The 17,964-nt window shown below is 58.0% G+C and overlaps 1 protein-coding gene across 2 annotated transcripts; it reads left to right on the forward strand.

Annotated features, from left to right (window-relative positions):
* Positions 1-633: 633 nt before the first annotated feature.
* On the forward strand, positions 634-17,025 carry IMPDH1 (inosine monophosphate dehydrogenase 1). 2 transcript variants are annotated; one of them, XM_025471568.3, is made up of 15 exons: positions 634-875; positions 5,049-5,147; positions 7,292-7,340; positions 9,539-9,640; positions 9,772-9,846; positions 10,090-10,296; positions 10,450-10,537; positions 11,366-11,565; positions 12,219-12,309; positions 12,559-12,654; positions 14,004-14,147; positions 14,255-14,399; positions 14,721-14,864; positions 14,969-15,052; positions 15,625-15,664. In XM_025471568.3, exons 1-15 carry the CDS (start codon positions 694-696, stop codon positions 15,647-15,649), a joined length of 1,731 nt encoding a protein of 576 aa, XP_025327353.2. In that variant the 5' UTR covers positions 634-693; the 3' UTR covers positions 15,650-15,664. The 2 variants fall into 2 exon arrangements, with proteins under 2 accessions (XP_025327353.2, XP_025327354.2); XM_025471569.3 differs by lacking the exon at positions 15,625-15,664 and adding an exon at positions 16,265-17,025 and having other exon boundaries at positions 636-875.
* The last annotated feature ends 939 nt before the right edge of the window (positions 17,026-17,964 follow it).

A 17,964-nucleotide genomic window follows, 5' to 3' on the forward strand; every position in this document is an offset into this window, starting at 1 on the left:
TGAAATAGAAAAAGCTATGCCTTTTAGTCAGTAAATGAACAAGTTTGAGCACCTGTAGGCCCAGCCCCGCTGCTTGGTGATGGGGTACCCCAAAAGAGGGCAGAAACGCCCTTTTCTTCAGGAGCTTGCAGCCTTATCCGTTCCTTCCTCAGGTGGTGCCAGTTAAAATCTGAGGAAATCTACTTTTCTGCAGTTTAGGGGAATCTATTGAATAGGTGGTAAAGGGGGCAGCAGGCAAAGGGAGATGGATAATCACCCCCGCCTGTCTCGCCCGAGTTGCGGTAGGTCTGCGGCGGGCCCGTAGGAGGCGCCCAAAGGACCACGCCATCGGTCTTTAGAGACGCTCCGCTCCTTTCCTCTCCGGCTTTCCTTAGGAGGAACCAGATAACTGGAAGGTCCGGACGGTGGGGAAGGTGATGGGGCGCGGGGGTTCCTTGCGGTTCCCCCTCCATCTCCCGGTATCCCCTCACCATCCCCGGACGGCAGGGACCGGCTGAGCCCGAACGCCCGCTTCCCCGGCGGGGCGGGGCGGGGCGGAGCGCAGCGCCAGGGCCACGCCCCCCCTCGGTGCCCCGCCCCCGCCCCGAACCCCGCCCCTTCCCGGCCCCCGACTCGGCTGCGCTCACTCCCCAGCGGGGGCCCGGGGAGCCTCCAGGCGGAGAGGCTCCCGCCCGCCCAAGCAGCGGCCTCCGCATGGAGGGGCCGCTAGCTCCGCTAGCGGGGTTGGGCCCGCGCCCGCCGCCGCCGCCGCCGCCGCCGCTGGGAGGCGGAGCCGCCGCCGTTCCGGAGCCCGGAGCCCGGCAACACCCCGGACACGAGACGGCGGCGCAGCGGTACAGCGCCCGTCTGCTGCAGGCCGGCTACGAGCCCGAGAGGTGACGCCCAGGGCAGAGCGCGGGGCGCATCCGGGGCGGGCGCGGCGGCTCCGGGAACCCGGCGACGCTGCGGGGGAGGGGAAGGGCAGGCCCCAGCACCCTTGCCTTCTAACCTCCTCCACCCCTAAACCCCCGAAGCCGGGCGCAGACGCCACACACCTGGCTTTGGTTGGGGGAAGCGGGCAGGCGCTGTGCAAAGGGTTCGGTGCTGCGCCGAATACGGGAGCAGGTCGGCAAGACGCTCCCGAAAGTCTTAGCCCTATTCGGACCTCGGCTACACACCCGACGATACCTGGCCCAAGTGGCTGCAACTCCTGGGGTGGAAACAGTGCTTGTTGGAGTCCCTGTCCAACTTTGTTTCCTCCTCCTTTAGCCGTTTCCTCCTAGAGCTATCTCCAGAGTCTTACTGGCAGGTGTAGGTGTCCAGATGGATGCTTCCTCAGAGCCGGGGGAGGACACTGCCCCCTCCTCGCCATTCACTAAAGTCTGATGAGGCTACTAATGCAGCTCGCCTCAGGGTTTCTCCTAAGATTCAGGACCCCTCCTGCCCTTAGCCTGCTGGGGTCTGTAAGAGTCACTGGAGGAAGAGTGAGGGTTGGGCCCCAGGGATACTGGCTGAAAAGGAGACAGTGGCTAATCTCTGGTTTGTATCACAGCTTGAAATACAATCCCGCTGTCCTTCCGGTCCAGAGGATTTGGACTTCTTTCTCTGCCCCATCTGTTGGTGCTCAGCAGCCTGGGGAGGTGACCTGGAAGCTGGTTTGGGGGGGGGGGTGGTCTGGGGGGAATTAGCCCTGCAGCTCTGCACAGGGGCTGGTGGCTTATGTAAGAACTTTTAAAGGCTTAAGGGGCTGCTGGGTGAACGCTGGCCCCTCCTGCCCTGGCAGGCTGCCTCTCTAGAATTGACTCAGGTTCCAGCAGCCCTATCCTTCCTCCCATCCTAGAAATTCGCCTACTGGGGCCCAGGGGCCAGGACGATAGGGAGAGACCAGATGAGGTGAGGGAGCAGGCTGGGGCACTTGGAGGCTTGATGGAGGCAATGCCTTGGTTACAAGCAGGTACTGCAAAAGGATCATTTCAGAGCTCAGACCGGGGCTGCAAAAAAGGAGCATTCTTTCTCCAGACTATACTTCTACACAAAGGGGCCATCCCCACCCCCCACCAGTCTTGGAAGAACCTGTGTAAAACCCAAGCCCCAGCCAGGTGGTGTAATGAGATTCCCAACCTGCTGGCGAGACCTCCATCTGCTATCACTAGCTTAGAGAGCTCTGCAAACAGGACAGGGTTGGATGGGAAGTCCTGTGTCCTGGGTTTGGGGCTAGTGTTCTTGTTCTCTAGCTCCATCTTAGGCAAGCCATGTTCCTCATCCCGGCTCTACAAGGGCAATATTGTTGCTACCTCTTCACCCCACCCCCACCCTCCCCTCAAAAGTGTTTTGAAATCTTGTCCCTTTGAGTGGCTCCAGACCAGACAGAAACCCCTGGCTCCCAGCCTGGGCACTACTCCTCCACTACCCTGGAGAAGGTGCTTCGGCCTGCTTCTCTACCCCACTGCCTTCGTAGCTGCTAGGTGGGGGGCCTCAGGGGACCAACAGCCCTTCCTCAGGCTGAGGAGGCCCACTGGTTGCCTCGGTGTCTCCTCCCCATGGAGGAAGCAGCTGGGGAAGATCAGGAAGAGGGAGGAGGAAAGCCACGGGGATGGATTAACCGTCTCTGGAAAAGGACAGCCTAACCCAGGGCTGAGCCCAGCGGCTTAGAGTAATGAGGAGCTCTGACAGGTCAGAGCAGGCGGGGATGTGGGGCAGCAGAAGAAGGGGAGTAGGGCCCTAAGTTCTGTCATCACTGCAAAAGTGACCCCCCTCTCCAGAACTCAGCCTGGCAGCCTTCTCCCCTAGGTCCAATTTCTGGGCTGGGGCAGATGTCCCATTAAAGTCATCTGAGATGTCAGAATCCAGCTGCTCTCCTGCACCCCAGCTCTGGTGGAATCCTGAATAGTACCCTACCCATTCCTAACCCATTCTGTAGGGGATAGTGCGCCAGAGCAGGTCCCTTAGAGACCTAGAGACCACAGACCACCCACCACCTGTGCTCTTGGCCTACAATGCCACTGCAGCCCCTATCCTACTGCTGCAGAAGTGGCCCAGGACACCTTTGATGTGCCAGGGTTCTTTCTCTGGCTGGTCTCACTGCTCTGTCTCCAGATGGCCAGGGAGAGGTCCTAATGCTATGCCCCTCAGGGCCCCCTCACTCCACCATATGGCACGGGCCCCCTCAGGCCGAGTCCATGAGTGTTGGGGAACCAGGAGTGCTTCTGAGGCACCCCTGGCAAGCTGGCTCCAGCCCCTACTCAGCAGAGACCTCCAGTAGGCCCACTCCCTACTTTCCAGTGCCAGAGTGCCCTCAGAAGCCCCCATCAGGAACCCTCCTCAGGGGTCCCCAGGTGGGCAGGGAAGCTTGTGTGTGTGTGTTGGGGGTGGGGGTGTTCTGTGATATTCCCATCACTCACAGTAAGAGGAAAGAGGACACTGGACATCTGAGTCTCCTCCAGCACTGTAGCCTCACGGGCTTCATCGCCCAAATTCTGTGGGAAGGTCCCCCTCCCCTCTGCACATAGATGGAACAGTCTGTATTTTCCTGGCAGGGTCCTGGGGCGTCACTGGGGGAGGCTGGGCATCCCAGGGAGCCTCCCCTGGGCCCGGCTGCCACCAAACTGCTGAGAGGTAAACAAACGCAGCCTCCAAGGGCTGAGGCGGGAGGGAGGGAGCACCACAGAAAGCCACCTTGCCAGGAAGAGGACTGTGTCCCTGCCCTGCCTTTCTCTCCCCTAACCAAGAAGTGGGCTGTGGGGCCACAGGAAGAGGAGGGAGGAGGAGACCGTGGAGTTTGGGGTGCAGGATGGATTCTGCTCTCTAGCTTTTGGTCAGGGAGTAGCATTAGCAGTTCTGGTCTCACAGAGAGAAGGGTTGGCCCCCTGCCATCCCACCTCTCCTCAGGTGAATCAGTTTGCTGCTGCCAAATCTTAATGCCCCCATGTAGAAATCTGGGTCTTATTGGGCCCACAGAGCCACCAAACTTCTGCTTTGGGAAATCCTTAAAACTTCCCCAGCCTGTGTCCTAATTTGTATGCATACTTGCCTAAGCCAGGCCTGTGATCCTCCCTCACCTTCCCAGCATACTACCCTCCCAAATGAAAACAAACTTTCCTCTCTGGGGTTAAAACCCAGATATATATATACACCACTTTCTGAGCTGGGGATAGGGCTGACAAACTGAAGCACTGGATCAGGAATCAGAGGTAGTACCGGTCCTCCCTTGCTTTGCTCTCCGAAGGAAGGGACGGTTTTGCATCTGTAAAGTGGGGATATCTAATAGTTGGCAGCCAGCGGATTGTCAAGTAAATGTGATCATTTATGAAAAATGCCTCGTAAACTGCAGAGGGCTTCAAGGCCGCCCAAAGGTCAGGGAATGTCATTGCTGAGAATGCCAGCTCCTAGGCATGATGTTGGGGGAGACTGGGGCCTTGGTACTGGGAGGGTCCAACCACAAACTCCCGTGTGTTGGGGAGCTGTGAGCCCAAACCAGGCCCACAGGGCTCCGAGTCCCCATCAGGGGCTGGCGCTTGGTCTCGGGCGAAGGCAAACCGTGTTGGAGGTATCCCTGGGGTGGGGAGTAGGACAAGGGGAGACTCAGGTCAGCGCGGGCCGGGCGGCTGCGGGAAGCGAGGCTGGGGCCACCCAGGCTGGGAGGGAGCGGGCAGCGGGCAGCGGGGAGCGCGCCGCGGGGGGTTGGGGTGCGGGCAGGGGGCTAGGAGGCGGGGCGACGGGGTGGAGGGGGCGTGGTCCCGTGGTCCCGTGGTCCCGTGGCCCCGCGGGGCGGAGGTGCCACTGCGGGCGGCGGCCGGGCCCGGCTCCTCCGGGCCTTTGTGCGGCGCGGGGCGGAGGCGGCCGTCTCCCGGGGGAGGGGCGGGAGGAGAGGGCGGCGCCCCGGGCCCGCCTCGCGGCTGCCGCAGCCCCCGCCCCCGCCCCCGGCCCGCCCGGCCCGCGGCGGCAGCGTGGCCGCGGCGTCAGCAGCAGCGGCGGCGGCGGCGGCGGCGGCGGCGGCGGCGGCGACAGCAGCCCCAGCGGCGGGGCGGCCGGCGCGGGTGTTTATGTCGGGCCGCGGTGTCTCCCGGCAGCATGGCGGACTACCTGATCAGCGGCGGCACCGGCTACGTGCCCGAGGACGGGCTCACCGCGCAGCAGCTCTTCGCCAACGCCGACGGCCTCACCTACAAGTAAGCGCCGCGGCCTCGGCCCAGCCCCGCGCACCCCCCGCGCGCCGCGACCCCCCCCCCCCCCCGGCCCCGCACGTGCGCCGCGCCCCGGTGACGCCCGCGCTCTCCGGCCCGATTCGAGCCACTTGGGGGGCGGGGGCTGGGCGAAGGAAGGAAGGAGGCCCGCGCGGAGACGGACGTGGCACAGCGACATCGCGGGCCCTCGGTGCCATGCCCCGGTTATGGCCGGATCCCGGGCCGGCCTGCCCCCTTCCTCCTCTCCCGGGCGTCTTGGCCCCATGGAGGGGCCCCGGGGCGGTGGGAACTGGAGATGTGGGAGTTATGGAGAGACTTTTTCCAGACCTTGGTCCAGGACACCCTCTGGCTCCCAGCTCACGTGAGGGCAGAAGGGACCCTGGAGTCCAGCTAAGGCAGCTGCTTGGGTGTTGCCTCCAGGAGAGGCCCAGCTGGGCAGATGGGATGGCTCCTTTTTCCCACAGACCTGTCCAGCCTTCCTTCCAAGTGTGCCCCGGCCGGCCCACAGGTTAGCACTAGTGCCCCCCCCCCCCCGCCCCCCAGGGCACGAGTATTCTGTGACTGCTACCCCTAGCCCACCCTACAGGGGGTTTTGGAGAAGGAGGAGACCTATCTGTTTGCCTCTGGCTTAGTTTGCATTTCCATGGGCCCCGGGCCAGTTGTCCTGCGGGCTGCAGGCCTGGCACTAGCTCCCCTGGCTGCAGGACTGTGTCCATGCCAGGAAGGACCATCAAAACCTGGGACTGGGAAGAGTGGGGATGCTAGCAAGTCAAAAGCATCCCTGCCCTGTCTCCTGCCGGTCCCTGCCCTTGCCTGTAAGCGCTCATGCTCAGCAGGCAGTTTCCCTAGTCACCACGATTCCCAGTCATTTCTAAGTGGTTCGGCTTGCCTGGCCATAGCTGGGGTGTGGGCCAGGTGAGGGGTGTATGCAATACCTAGAGAATATTGAGAGACCCAGACTCCAGCGATTCTTCTCCTCCTTCTCAGTGTGCCACAGAGGCCTCTTCACTGTACAGAAGGGTTACCGAGGGGCAGGGGCAGTTAAGGTTCTTTATTTGTTTGGAGGGTCTTTGATGAATGGGGAGAAAGGATCTCTCTGATACATTGTTCACTGGAGTCTTCTAGGTAAACTCCCTAGGGAAATTCCTAGCAGTTTCTCTAGGTCTGGCAGGTTAAAGACCCCACCCCTCCCACCCACCCTGCAGCTTTTCCTTCCTGCACTGGGGTGGCTGCTGCTTTGCTTAGTCCGGTTGGGAGTGTTCCTAAAGTATGGAGCTTTTGCTTTTGGGTGTGTCTGTTAAGGCCACGTGACTTCAGGCAGATTGGGCCCACGGGGCCCCTGGGTTATGGCACACTGCTTTGCCAAATCCACGCAGACCCACGGTCTCCTTCAGGGCTTTGCCATGACCATGGCCCACCCTAGTGTTGGCAGCTGCCATGCTTGGTTAGGGCCCCGGCATCCTGGTCCTAACAACTGTAAAGCCCCTTTCTCCCCTTTCCCATCCCAGGTCATGTCTGTTGGTTGCTCCAGTCCAACTGGAGTGGAGTGGCAGCTCTCTCAAAACATTTCCAAGTGCCTGCTCTGTCAGAACATGCCCCATGCTCAGCCCCCCAGGGTCCCTCCATGCTGTTCTGAACCCCATGTGACTCAGCAGCCCCAGTCCTGGGCTGTGCAGCTCGTCCTGTGCCTAGTGGTGCTCATGCCATGCTGCACTACTAAATGGTTTTTGGGTTCATTCTGTGTTTACTTACTGCCTCCACCTATCAAGATTGAGAAGTTTTCAAGGACAGGCGCTGTATCTGCTATGTGTGTCATTACAGGAACTCCTATGTGCCTCAATGAGCTCTGAGCCCTGAAGGCAATGGACATTTGAGGCCAGCTGCCTTGGTGGCGCCCCAGGTCCACAGACCTTCCACTGGCTTTGGCTCTGGGTCTCTGGGCTAGAATCAGCAAGATGCTAGTGGGGGGCATGAGGGTGCTTCAGCCCTGGCCAGGGAATGGCAGGGATCAGAGGGCTCTGGTCTCTGCCCCCCTTCCCACCCCTAGGCTACCTCGCCTGGCACGGCAGGCCCTGCCCCTTTTGGGGACCCCTCCTCACTCAGTAACGCTCACTTTTCTGTCTTCACAGCGACTTCCTGATTCTCCCAGGATTCATAGACTTCATAGCTGATGAGGTGGTGAGTACCTCTTCTGCTGACCTGGGGGAGGAGGACCCCGTATGTGGTAGAAGAGGCTGACTTCTTGCTCAAGGGCGGGGTGGTGGGGAGACTTTTCTCGGGCATGTAGCCTTTACTGCTGCCAGAGACACTGGCACAGTGCAGTGGGGTAGACTGATGGGGCAGAAGCAGCTGTGGGGACTCAGGGGTGTGCTGAGTGGTGGGCCTGGCACAGGGCAGGAGGGCTGTCACTGCCAGAGCCGCGGTGAGGTTCCGAAAGGCCCTGCGAGGGGATGGGGTTGGGTGTGGCAGCTGCATTACTGCGGTCAGGAAGGATTGCATTTTGTCTGAAATGCTGAGCAAGGACATGACAGAAGCCAGTAAAGTTATGGAGACTTTGGATGAGGTGGACAGACTGGTCTATGGGTCCGTAATGCATAGGAATTGGCAAGACGATTTGTGAGAATTCAGTTCTGGACAAATACAAGGAAACACGGTGCCTCACTTTATTGAAGGGGCTCAGCAATGAGCCAAGTGAATGAACAGTGTTCTTTATGCTTTTAACCTATGACAGATTCCTAGAAGCCGAGGGGTGAGTGCTGACGAGTATAAGTCATTTCATGGAGAAGTTAGATTATTCAACAATGAATTCCTGCACATTAGAGAGTTTCCTTTGTTGCTGTTACTGATACTTATTCGGGTCTGATGCTCACGGAAGACCAAAGGGCCTGAGTGTGCCCGGATCACTCTTCCCTCAGGGAGACTCATGTCTAGCCTCGTAGCCAGTGCTGATGTGGATAGATTTTGGGGGGAAAATTTGGGCTATTCTGGATATGTCCCTTGTGATGGCAACCAGGGTATCTTGGTTCAACTGTTCAGTTTAACGAAATTTACCAAGCCCTCTGGCTTTGCACCAGACCCGGGGCAGGGTATGAAGAAGAAAGGGATGGAAAAGTACCATCCTGGCTATCCGGGTCTCCCAGTCCTATGGCCTAGGTCAGGAAGGCTGTGTGGCTCTTCTCCTGTGGCATGATGGGAGAGGAGAAGACAGAGTTTTCTAGACTGCAGGGCCATGGTTCCAAACCAGGGTCTCTGGACGGGCTTCAGGGGCCTATGGATCTCCAAAAATTCTATACCAACATCTGTGAGTGCTTTGGGGGCTAAGATCCATGAGCTGTTGGCCTGAATCTCAGAGGCAGATCCTCCCAAATGTATATGTGCAGCTCTGACCTCTCCCCTGAGTGGCAGACCCTTAGTTCCTTACTTTCCTGGATGTCCTATAGACTCCTTTCTACACCTTCTCCTGGTCACAGCATTTCCCACCTGGCCCTGTTGGGCAGCCTCCTCTGTTGCCTCCCTGCCTCAGGCCTTGTCACATAGAGTCTATTCTCCACATCAGAGCCTGAGCAACTTCTTTGAAACATAAGTCAGGGACGCCTGGGTGGCTTGGTTGGCTAAGCATCTCCCTTCTGCTCAGGTCATGATCTCAGGGTCCTAGGATCAAGCCCCACATCAGGCTCCCTGCTCGATGAGGAGCCTGCTTCTGCCTCTGCCCTTCCCCCTGGCTTGTGCCCTTTCTTTCTCTCTCAAACAAAGAAATAAAATCTTAAAAAAAAAAACAAAAAAAACCCACATGAATCAGATCATGTCTCTTCTGCCATGAGACCCTCCAGTGGCTTCTCATCTTAGGATCAAATCTAAGCTCCTCTCCATGGCCTCAAGGCTAGACATCCTTACTGCTCACCCCCTTAACCCCTGTCTGTCTCTGCCCCTTAGCCCCTGCCCCTCCCCTTTCGCTCTCCTGTGAAAGCCTTCTTCTGTCTTAAATACGCCTGAGGAAGATTGGGAACGGAGGCAGGTTTCGCACACATAGCCCTCTCTGCCTGCAGTGACAGCCCCTCAGACTTGGACTTGATTGGCTCCCACTTGTCATATCCCAAGAAAGAGGCTTCCCCTGACCACCACATCTTCCTTCCCGTGGCCACTTAGCTTTGTTGTCTTTCCTTGGGGCCTTTATCCTGACTGAATAATCTCATAAGTGTTTTACATGTTTGTCATCTTTTTTTCCAAGTAGAATGTAACTTCAGGAGTGATAGCACCTGCCTCATTCACTGTTGTATCTGCAGGCCTGTCCTGGTGCGGGGGACCCATAGGGGCTCTGTACACATTGGTGGAGCGATTGGTAAAACTCTTCACACAGACAATGCCTCTGTTCTCAGGACCTGACCTCAGCCCTGACTCGGAAGATCACCCTGAAGACGCCGCTTATCTCCTCCCCGATGGACACTGTGACAGAAGCCGACATGGCCATTGCTATGGCTGTGAGTCAGTCACCAGTGTTGGGAAGACTCTGGGGGTAGATGGGGACCAAATGGGGGCTGGATTCAGGAGTGGGGTTCGCAGAGCAAAATGGTTGGCCCCTGGCTCTGATCACACTTCCCTTTCACTCTAGCTGATGGGCGGTATTGGTTTCATTCACCACAACTGCACTCCGGAGTTCCAGGCCAACGAGGTGCGGAAGGTCAAGGCAAGTACGAGGCCTGTTCCCCAGAAAGAAGATGCGACCTGGCTGCCCCCTGCTTTGCCATGCTCTGGCTGACTGCTGTGGGGTCTTGTCTGCCCTTTCCCACATTGGGGACATGGGGCTCAGCCCTCGTTTGCCCACTGGCCCTCTCTTCCCATTGAGAGTCCTGGCTCCCCTGTGGCATGGCTGTAAACCACCTCCAGCCTTCTTTCAGCTTTTCTGAAAGAAGCCTGTCTCTACCCACAGAAATTTGAACAGGGCTTCATCACGGACCCCGTGGTGCTAAGCCCCTCACACACTGTGGGCGATGTGTTGGAAGCCAAGATTCGGCACGGCTTTTCCGGCATCCCCATCACTGAGACAGGCACCATGGGGAGCAAGCTGGTGGGCATCGTAACCTCCCGAGACATTGACTTTCTTGCTGAGAAGGACCACACCACCCTCCTTAGTGAGGTACTTGCAGGGCAGGGAAAGTGTGGTGGGGGCAGAGGGAGGGCCTCACATCCTGGGGCCTCAGGCTGGTGCCTGTGACCAGGGACCAGAGGGAGGCCCGGCTCCCTTCTCTCTCACCTGCCAACCTGCAGGCAAATGTTCCTGGCTCCACAGGTGATGACTCCGCGGAATGAGCTGGTGGTGGCTCCGGCGGGTGTAACGTTGAAAGAGGCAAATGAGATCCTGCAGCGCAGCAAGAAAGGTACCCGGAGTGCGCAGAAATTGCAATACTCCTCCCCCATCCCAATCTGTCCCCCTGCACCCCAGGCCCCCTGTTCCTTCAGAGCTTTGTAGGCTGTTCCAGCAACCAGACTGCCTGATGCCCGGGCCTTGGGGAAGTTTTGAATAATCCCAGGTTGGAGTATGAATCCTGAGGTCCTTTCCTTGGCTTAGGAAAACCTGTCCCCTATTCAGCATCTTCACACTATGTCTTCCCATAAAGCTAGTCCTGTGTAATGCTCATCACAAAACAAAAACAAGAACAAAACTGCTGAAACATGCTTTCTATGCCCCATATTCCATAAAAAAAATTGTATGTCAGCTTATCAAAGACCTTGAGAAATCCTGCAGTTAAATGTATTTTACATTGGGGCCACTGACACAATAGAGGAGACACTGGGAAATGCTTCCCTGGCTCAGACTGGATTGTTTCCTGGGGGTGGTACTGGAAAGGGTGCATGTTCCTCCCTGCCTCACATTTGTGCCCCGGCTAGGAGTTTTCGACCACTGTGGCCTGTGGCCTAGCAGGTGAAAGGCTGCCAGTGCTCAGGGGCCGCCCACCCAGCTTGGTTAGGCCACAGGGCAGGAAGAGCTCCGGAACCCACTTGGTTGAGAGGTTTCTTTGCTTCCTGTTCTTTGGGAAGACGGCCAGGTGCCTAGGAGCATTTCCTGGGTGGGTGCTGTCACCTAGTGGCTAGTTTGGGTACTTCAGTGGGATCTTCAGGCTTGGTCTGTTTGGTCCTGACTTTTGGGACTCTCACTCCAGCCCCAGAGGCCTGTTCCTTCACCTAACCTCTGCATTCCTCATCAGGGAAGCTGCCCATTGTCAACGATCGTGATGAGCTGGTGGCCATCATTGCCCGCACTGACTTGAAGAAGAACAGGGATTACCCTCTGGCTTCCAAGGATTCCCACAAGCAGCTGCTGTGTGGGGCGGCTGTGGGTACCCGGGAGGATGACAAATACCGCCTGGACCTGCTCACCCAGGCAGGCGCCGATGTCATAGTGCTGGTATGGGCACCGTCCTGGAGCAGGGTGGTTCAGGAGACGAGAGGCTTAGGAAGACCTGGGTTTGCTTCTAAATAAGCCTGAAATTGGAATTAGGAGGGTCATGGGTACTCTGACAGCTCAGAGAAAATTGTGGGCCTTTTGGGAGGCCCGAGGCACCCTAATACTTAGAGCTCACATTCTTCGAGCACCCCACCCCCACCCCCCGCTTGCCTGGTTCTGCACTCAGACCTTTATGTGGATAAACTCATTTGACCCTCACAACAGTTCCCTGAGGTACAATACCACCCCCACCTGTCAGATGAAGAAACCAGGGTTGACAAAAATTAAGTAATTTCATCTGTAGTGAGTTGGTGGGAACAGGCTATGGCCCCTGGCAAGATCTTGCTGCAAGGACCAGTCCATACAGTGGGTATAACGGGGCTTTGTCTGCTCTGAGACTACAAACTGGTGGTGCTCAAACTTTTTGGGGAAAGAAGCCTCTTCGAGACTCAGTTGGCTGAGAGTTGTCAAGTGTTTTCTCTGGGGAAAAAAAAAGAGCTTTCTCATAACGTTTTTCATACCATATCAGGAGTTTATCTGCTCATGATCCCCTCTTCCCCCATCAAGGACTGTTGGCCATGAAAGTCTGAATGTTTCTGTCTCCTTTCTCACAGGACTCCTCCCAAGGGAACTCTGTGTATCAGATCGCCATGGTGCACTACATCAAGCAGAAATACCCCCACCTCCAGGTGATTGGGGGGAATGGTGAGTGCAGGGTCCCCCGTCACCCCCTGTCCTTGGCCCCGCACTGCATAACAGAGGAAACTGTCCTCAGCATTCCTAGGTGATGGCATTACTCCTATGTGGGGAAGAGGGCTGACTGAACGGGCTTGGTTACTGTGGGTCGAGGAGGCTAGACTGGGGTCCCAGGCAGCCCCAGGGCAAGGAAAGGGCATCCTATCCTCACACTGTTCCTCTTTCCCTGCTCCTCCAAACCCTCTTCCCCACCCCTAGTGGTGACAGCAGCTCAGGCCAAGAACTTGATTGATGCTGGTGTGGACGGGCTACGTGTGGGCATGGGCTGCGGCTCTATCTGCATCACCCAAGAAGGTAGGTGTCAGGAGAGTAATGCCAACAAGAACACCCCACTGGGCCTCCACAGGCTCTGGGGCCCCACTCTTGTTCCACAGACGCATGCTGAATGCTCGCTGCACAGTCTCTTTCCCAGGATGATGGGTTCAGGGGTGACCTGGGCTCAAGCTCTGCCTATCTGACCCACTGACTTGGGAAAGGCTGATATAAGGTAACTTTGAATTTTGCAAGTATGCCAGCCTACTTCTCAGATTCTGGTCAAGAAGGCCCAATCTGGAGGCCCAAGGCTGGTGTGAATACTTCCCTGAGGGGCTTGTTGGAAGCCAGCTCAGAGTTTGGATAAGCTTTGTGACAAGGAAGATACTTAAGATGTGGAGATAGCATGTCCCTGAATGTGTAAGGACATACAACGTTATCACTGTGTGGCAATAGTGAGGGTGGGGGGGTCCTCTCAGTCACAAAGCCCTTTTGCAGGGTGCATTCCTGAACATGAAGTGGAGGGGTGGGAGACCCTGGTGTGCATCCTCGTATGCTTGAGGGGTGCTCCCTGGAGGCTGGTGTCTGACTTGTGGGTCCTGGCTTGGCCTGAGGGGACATTTCTGGATCCTCTAGTGGGGGTCATTTCTCCCTCACTAGAGTGACCCATTTGGTCTTCTCTGCCCAAAACATCTCCTCTTTTTGGTCTTCAGAGCCTCTGCTTTTAAATATCTATGGTTCACCTTAGCTGACCACCATGGTAAAACGTGGGCCTTCACTCAGTGACTTACCGTATATTAATTGAGCACCTGTTGTGTGTCAGGCACTGTTCTAACTCTTGAGAGGCAATAAGGACAAAACAAACCACAGGTGCTTCCAGAGAAAGCTTCTTCTCCATTTTATCCAGCTTTCCCTCCATCCCTAGATAAGTGCTAGTTCCTTAGAATTCCCACTTAAAATCTCATACTTAAAAACTGTGAACTATTAAAGTCAAGGAAACGCAAACCAGTATCCCAGAGGAGCTATGAGTACCTAACCTTGGTAACAGGCTTTGCAAATAAGAGATTGAGAGAGAGGTTGAGTCTGGGGACTGCCACCCCTCCCCCAGACCCAAGTGCACCAGTCTGGGGGTAGGGATGCTATACTCTGATACTCTGAAGGCTAGTACTGACCACACACACACACACACACACACACCTGGCAAAATCCTGCATGGTACTGTTCTGGGTGGAGTGGGCCAGGTACCCGGAGTGACATGCCCCCTAGTGTTATATACTGCTGCCTATCCTGGGCCTCAGAAGTATCATCCAGCCCCGTCCCTTTTCCCAAGAGGAGGTGGGACACAAGGAGACGAGCCTCTCCCCACCTCAGACTTGTGTGCCCTCCTGCAGTGATGGCATGTGGTCGGCCCCAGGGCACTGCTGTGTACAAGGTGGCCGAGTATGCCCGGCGCTTCGGGGTGCCGGTCATAGCTGATGGTGGCATCCAGACCGTGGGGCACGTGGTCAAGGCCCTGGCCCTTGGAGCCTCCACAGGTAAGGGGGTCTGCTTGGGGTGGGGCAGGCTGGAGGGGGGTTGGGAGCTGGGTAAGGGCAGTAGGAGGTCTATGGGGCTGGAGGCACTGACCCCTCAACCACCACAGTGATGATGGGCTCCCTGCTCGCCGCCACCACGGAGGCCCCTGGCGAGTACTTCTTCTCGGATGGGGTGAGGCTCAAGAAATACCGGGGCATGGGCTCCTTGGATGCCATGGAGAAGAGCAGCAGCAGCCAGAAACGATACTTCAGGTGCCCTGCTTCTGAACCCCAGCCCCGGGCAGACCAGCCCACAACCCTTCAGCATCCACACAGCCTTTGATTTCCCAAGATGGTACCTACTCTCCATATGATAGTTCTGGAAACTGAGGCACAGGGTACAAGTAGCAGACATGGGATAGTACCTGGGCCATCTGACTCCGAACCCATGCTTTTTTACACTGCGGCCAGGGAGTGGCAGCTTGGGGGATGGGGGGCTCCTGGTGGTATCCCCTGTGCTGGTACCCTCAAGAGGTGGCGTGGGCTCCCCCGAGCCATGGGCTGCTTGGCTCAATCTCTTTGCCCTCCACGCAGTGAGGGGGATAAGGTGAAGATCGCACAGGGTGTTTCGGGCTCCATCCAGGACAAAGGCTCCATTCAGAAGTTCGTGCCCTACCTCATAGCAGGTATCCAGCATGGCTGCCAGGATATCGGTGCCCGTAGCCTGTCTGTCCTGCGGTGAGTACTGTGACTGGGGTGGGAGTGGGGGCACAGGTGAGGGGAAGACCCTGCTTCCCCTCTGTCCTCCATGTCCCTAACGTGCTCCACTGACCTGCCTGCAGGTCCATGATGTACTCAGGAGAGCTCAAGTTCGAGAAGCGGACCATGTCGGCCCAGATTGAGGGTGGCGTCCATGGCCTGCACTCGTAAGTGTGGTGGCCTCCTTGCCCCAGCTGGCTGGCACTTGGGTTGGGCAGGTGGGGCCATGGTTCAGAGGCCAAGCCGAGGTTTCAGGGAACCCGTGGACCCTCTGCACCAGGAATGGATGCTTCTGCAGGATGACCCCATCACCCTGCCCTACAGGGCCTAGCCCACCCTTAGACCCTGCCCTTTGGACCCCATGCAGGCAGGCCCCTCCCCTCCCCTCGGGCAGCTCCCCGAGCAGGGCATGGGAGATGTGGCTGCTAGCCCCCCTCCTGGGCTCCCAGTCCCTTGCTTGCTCAGAAGCTTGGTGGCTGGTGGCAGGGGCTGGAGGTGCTGGGCTCTTGCTGGTGGCAGCGTCAGGCAGGAGGTGGAGGCTGGGGGCATGAGCCCTCTGGCGGGGAAAAGGGCAGAGAGACACATGCCAGGGCCAGCGCTGGGGCGACCGTTGGGCGGGGCAGTGCTAGTTGGCAGCAGTAGTTGCAGGCATGCGTCCCCGCCCTGGTCGAGAGGGCCTGTCCCCCCAGGCATAGGCGGGCATCTAACTTGTGTCTCTTTCTGCCCCATCCTCCCATAGCTATACCTTTCTGCCGTGTAAGTAACTGCGCTGCCCGGGCCAAGCGTAGAGTAGAGCAGGGGCAGTCTGGGTGGGACCTGGGCTGGGGGCGGGGGCCGTTGGGTCGGGGGTGGCACTGGGGTGTAATCATGGGATGCGGACCCCAGGACTGGCACCGAGCTGGGGCAGCCAACAGTGGCCCCTCGTCCAGTGGAAACGGTCCCTTCTGGGGTGCAGAGAGATGTCCCCAACCGCAGGCCTGAGGTCTCCCTGTCTTGGACTGAACCCAATGACCACAAGGGGCCTTGGCCAGTGTGTGTGCAGGACTGGGGTGGAGACATGGCAGCAGAGGTTCAGCTTGGTCTGAGCTTGCTCTGTGAGGATGGACTGTGTCTTCTTTAGCTGCGTCTCCACCCCCAGCATTGGGCACAGCCTACTCAGCTGTGGCTGTGGCCAGAGGGAGCATGGCTATCTCTGCACCTGGCATGGTTCTCTCAGGAGCCATGGCCTGGGGAAGACAGAGGCACGGGGCCTGCTCTTTCCCCCTCTTGCACCCCATGTGGGGATGCCCTGGCATCCCAAGGCCTAAGGGTGAGGGGATCTGGGAAGGGAGCAGGTCCAGACACTCACTCTTGGCTTCCCTCTTGCCTTGTCCCCACAGTTACGAGAAGCGGCTGTACTGAGGATGGAGGTGGAAGCCAGGGCAGTGGAGGGGGTGCGCCGCAGGGTGCCCCTTTGAGCACAGCCTCCCTCCATAACTGAGTGGTCCATAGATTTGCACTACGGATTCCCCAGTTCCTTTCCAGGGAGAGAGGAGGGGCGCCCCTGAGGGTCTGCGGCCCCTCCTGGCCATCCCCTGCAGAGTCAGGACTGCTCCTGGGGCTCAGCTGCCCTGGGGGCATCCCCCCACCCCGGGTTCCCCCTTCTTCAGTCCCCCTGAGCCTAGCCAGCCTGGGCTCTCAGGCCCTGTGCCTGCCTCAGGTCTTTCTCGCTGCAGCCTGCTCCGGCCTGGCGCCCACCCCTGGGGCAGGTGGCCCCTCCTGGCTTCTGTAGGGCACCTCCCTCCCTAACCTCCATCCCAGAAATGGTGCTCTCCTGGCCCTGCCTCTGGCCCCTTCCTGGGCTGTCGCCCCCTCAGCCATGTGGCACTTCTGGGCTCCTGACCTAGGCCAGAGGGAGGTCTCTGCCCCCTTCCCCTGGCCCTGGACTCCCCGGGCCCTGCTCCTCAGGCCACTCCCCCTGCCCCTGCCCCTGGCCCTGGGGAGGAGGCTGCCCATCATTCCTGACTCACCGCCGTCCCCGGGTGTACCATTCCTGCCCTCTCCTCTCAGCTGCAGTCGAAGGCTTTAACTTTGCACACTTTGGGGTCACAGTTACGTCATTGTATATTAAATAATCTGAATAAATCAAGAGGTCTCAATACCTCTGCCATCTTGTCTCTGCCCCTTGTCTGCTGGGCAGTTGGCACCTACCCTAGTGATAAGCTGGAGCCCAGAGGCCCTGTCAGAGCTGGGCTAGGTGCTGGGGGATCACCAGGCCCAGCGTCCCCAGGAAGGTGAGGAGGGCGTTGTGGTATTCTAGGGGGTACTGGCACAAGTGGGCCACATGTTGGGGGGGTGTCTCCCAGGCCTGTGCCTACATTGGCATGCTCATGCAGGCAGACGGTGTGGCAGAGGAACCATTGTGGCTGTAGAAGACTACCATCGGAAGCCGCACTGGTGACTGCCCCAAAGTCCCCACTGCAGCCTTGTGATACCAGAGGTGGAAGTGGGGAATGGCTCTAACCCTGATCACCAGGCCCAGAGCCTGTGGCCTCATCAGCTGAGACACATGTGTGGGTACCAGGTAGAGAGGCTTAGCTCCCACTGTTCATATGCAGCTCAGGACCCGTGTCCCAGACTCAAAGCCCTCCTTGTGGGGACAGCACTTACATGTGGGCTGCTGAATATTCTCAGGGTTGGGGGTCCTGGGGTGCTCACATTGCCTTTCTCTGCCTCTGTTGTTATAGTTGGGCATTGGGCATGCAGCTGTGCCACCAATGTACAGGCACCACTCAGGAGTGGAAGCAAAGAAGATGGCCTGAATGCTCTAGTGGCAGGAATGAGGAGAGGGTATAGAAACTAAACCCTAGTGGGTGGGTAGGGAATAGCTGGAAACATTCCCCTGACTCTCACTGAGGCATCTTCCAGCCTTGAGGGATGAGAAAGAAAGACCTGGAGGGCAGGACCGTTGTTTGGGTTCAGAGCTGGTTCAATGACCCCTCCAAGAGTGTTGCAAAGTGATGGGTCAACTGAGAGTTCCCAGAGGCCTCGCACCCTGGAGTCTGTGGCCTCAGTGAGCCCCTAAGAGTCCAGAGAGACT

The sequence above is a fragment of the Canis lupus genome, chromosome 14 (genome assembly GCF_003254725.2).
Source record: "Canis lupus dingo isolate Sandy chromosome 14, ASM325472v2, whole genome shotgun sequence".
In the NCBI taxonomy this organism is placed as follows: Eukaryota; Metazoa; Chordata; class Mammalia; order Carnivora; family Canidae; genus Canis; species Canis lupus.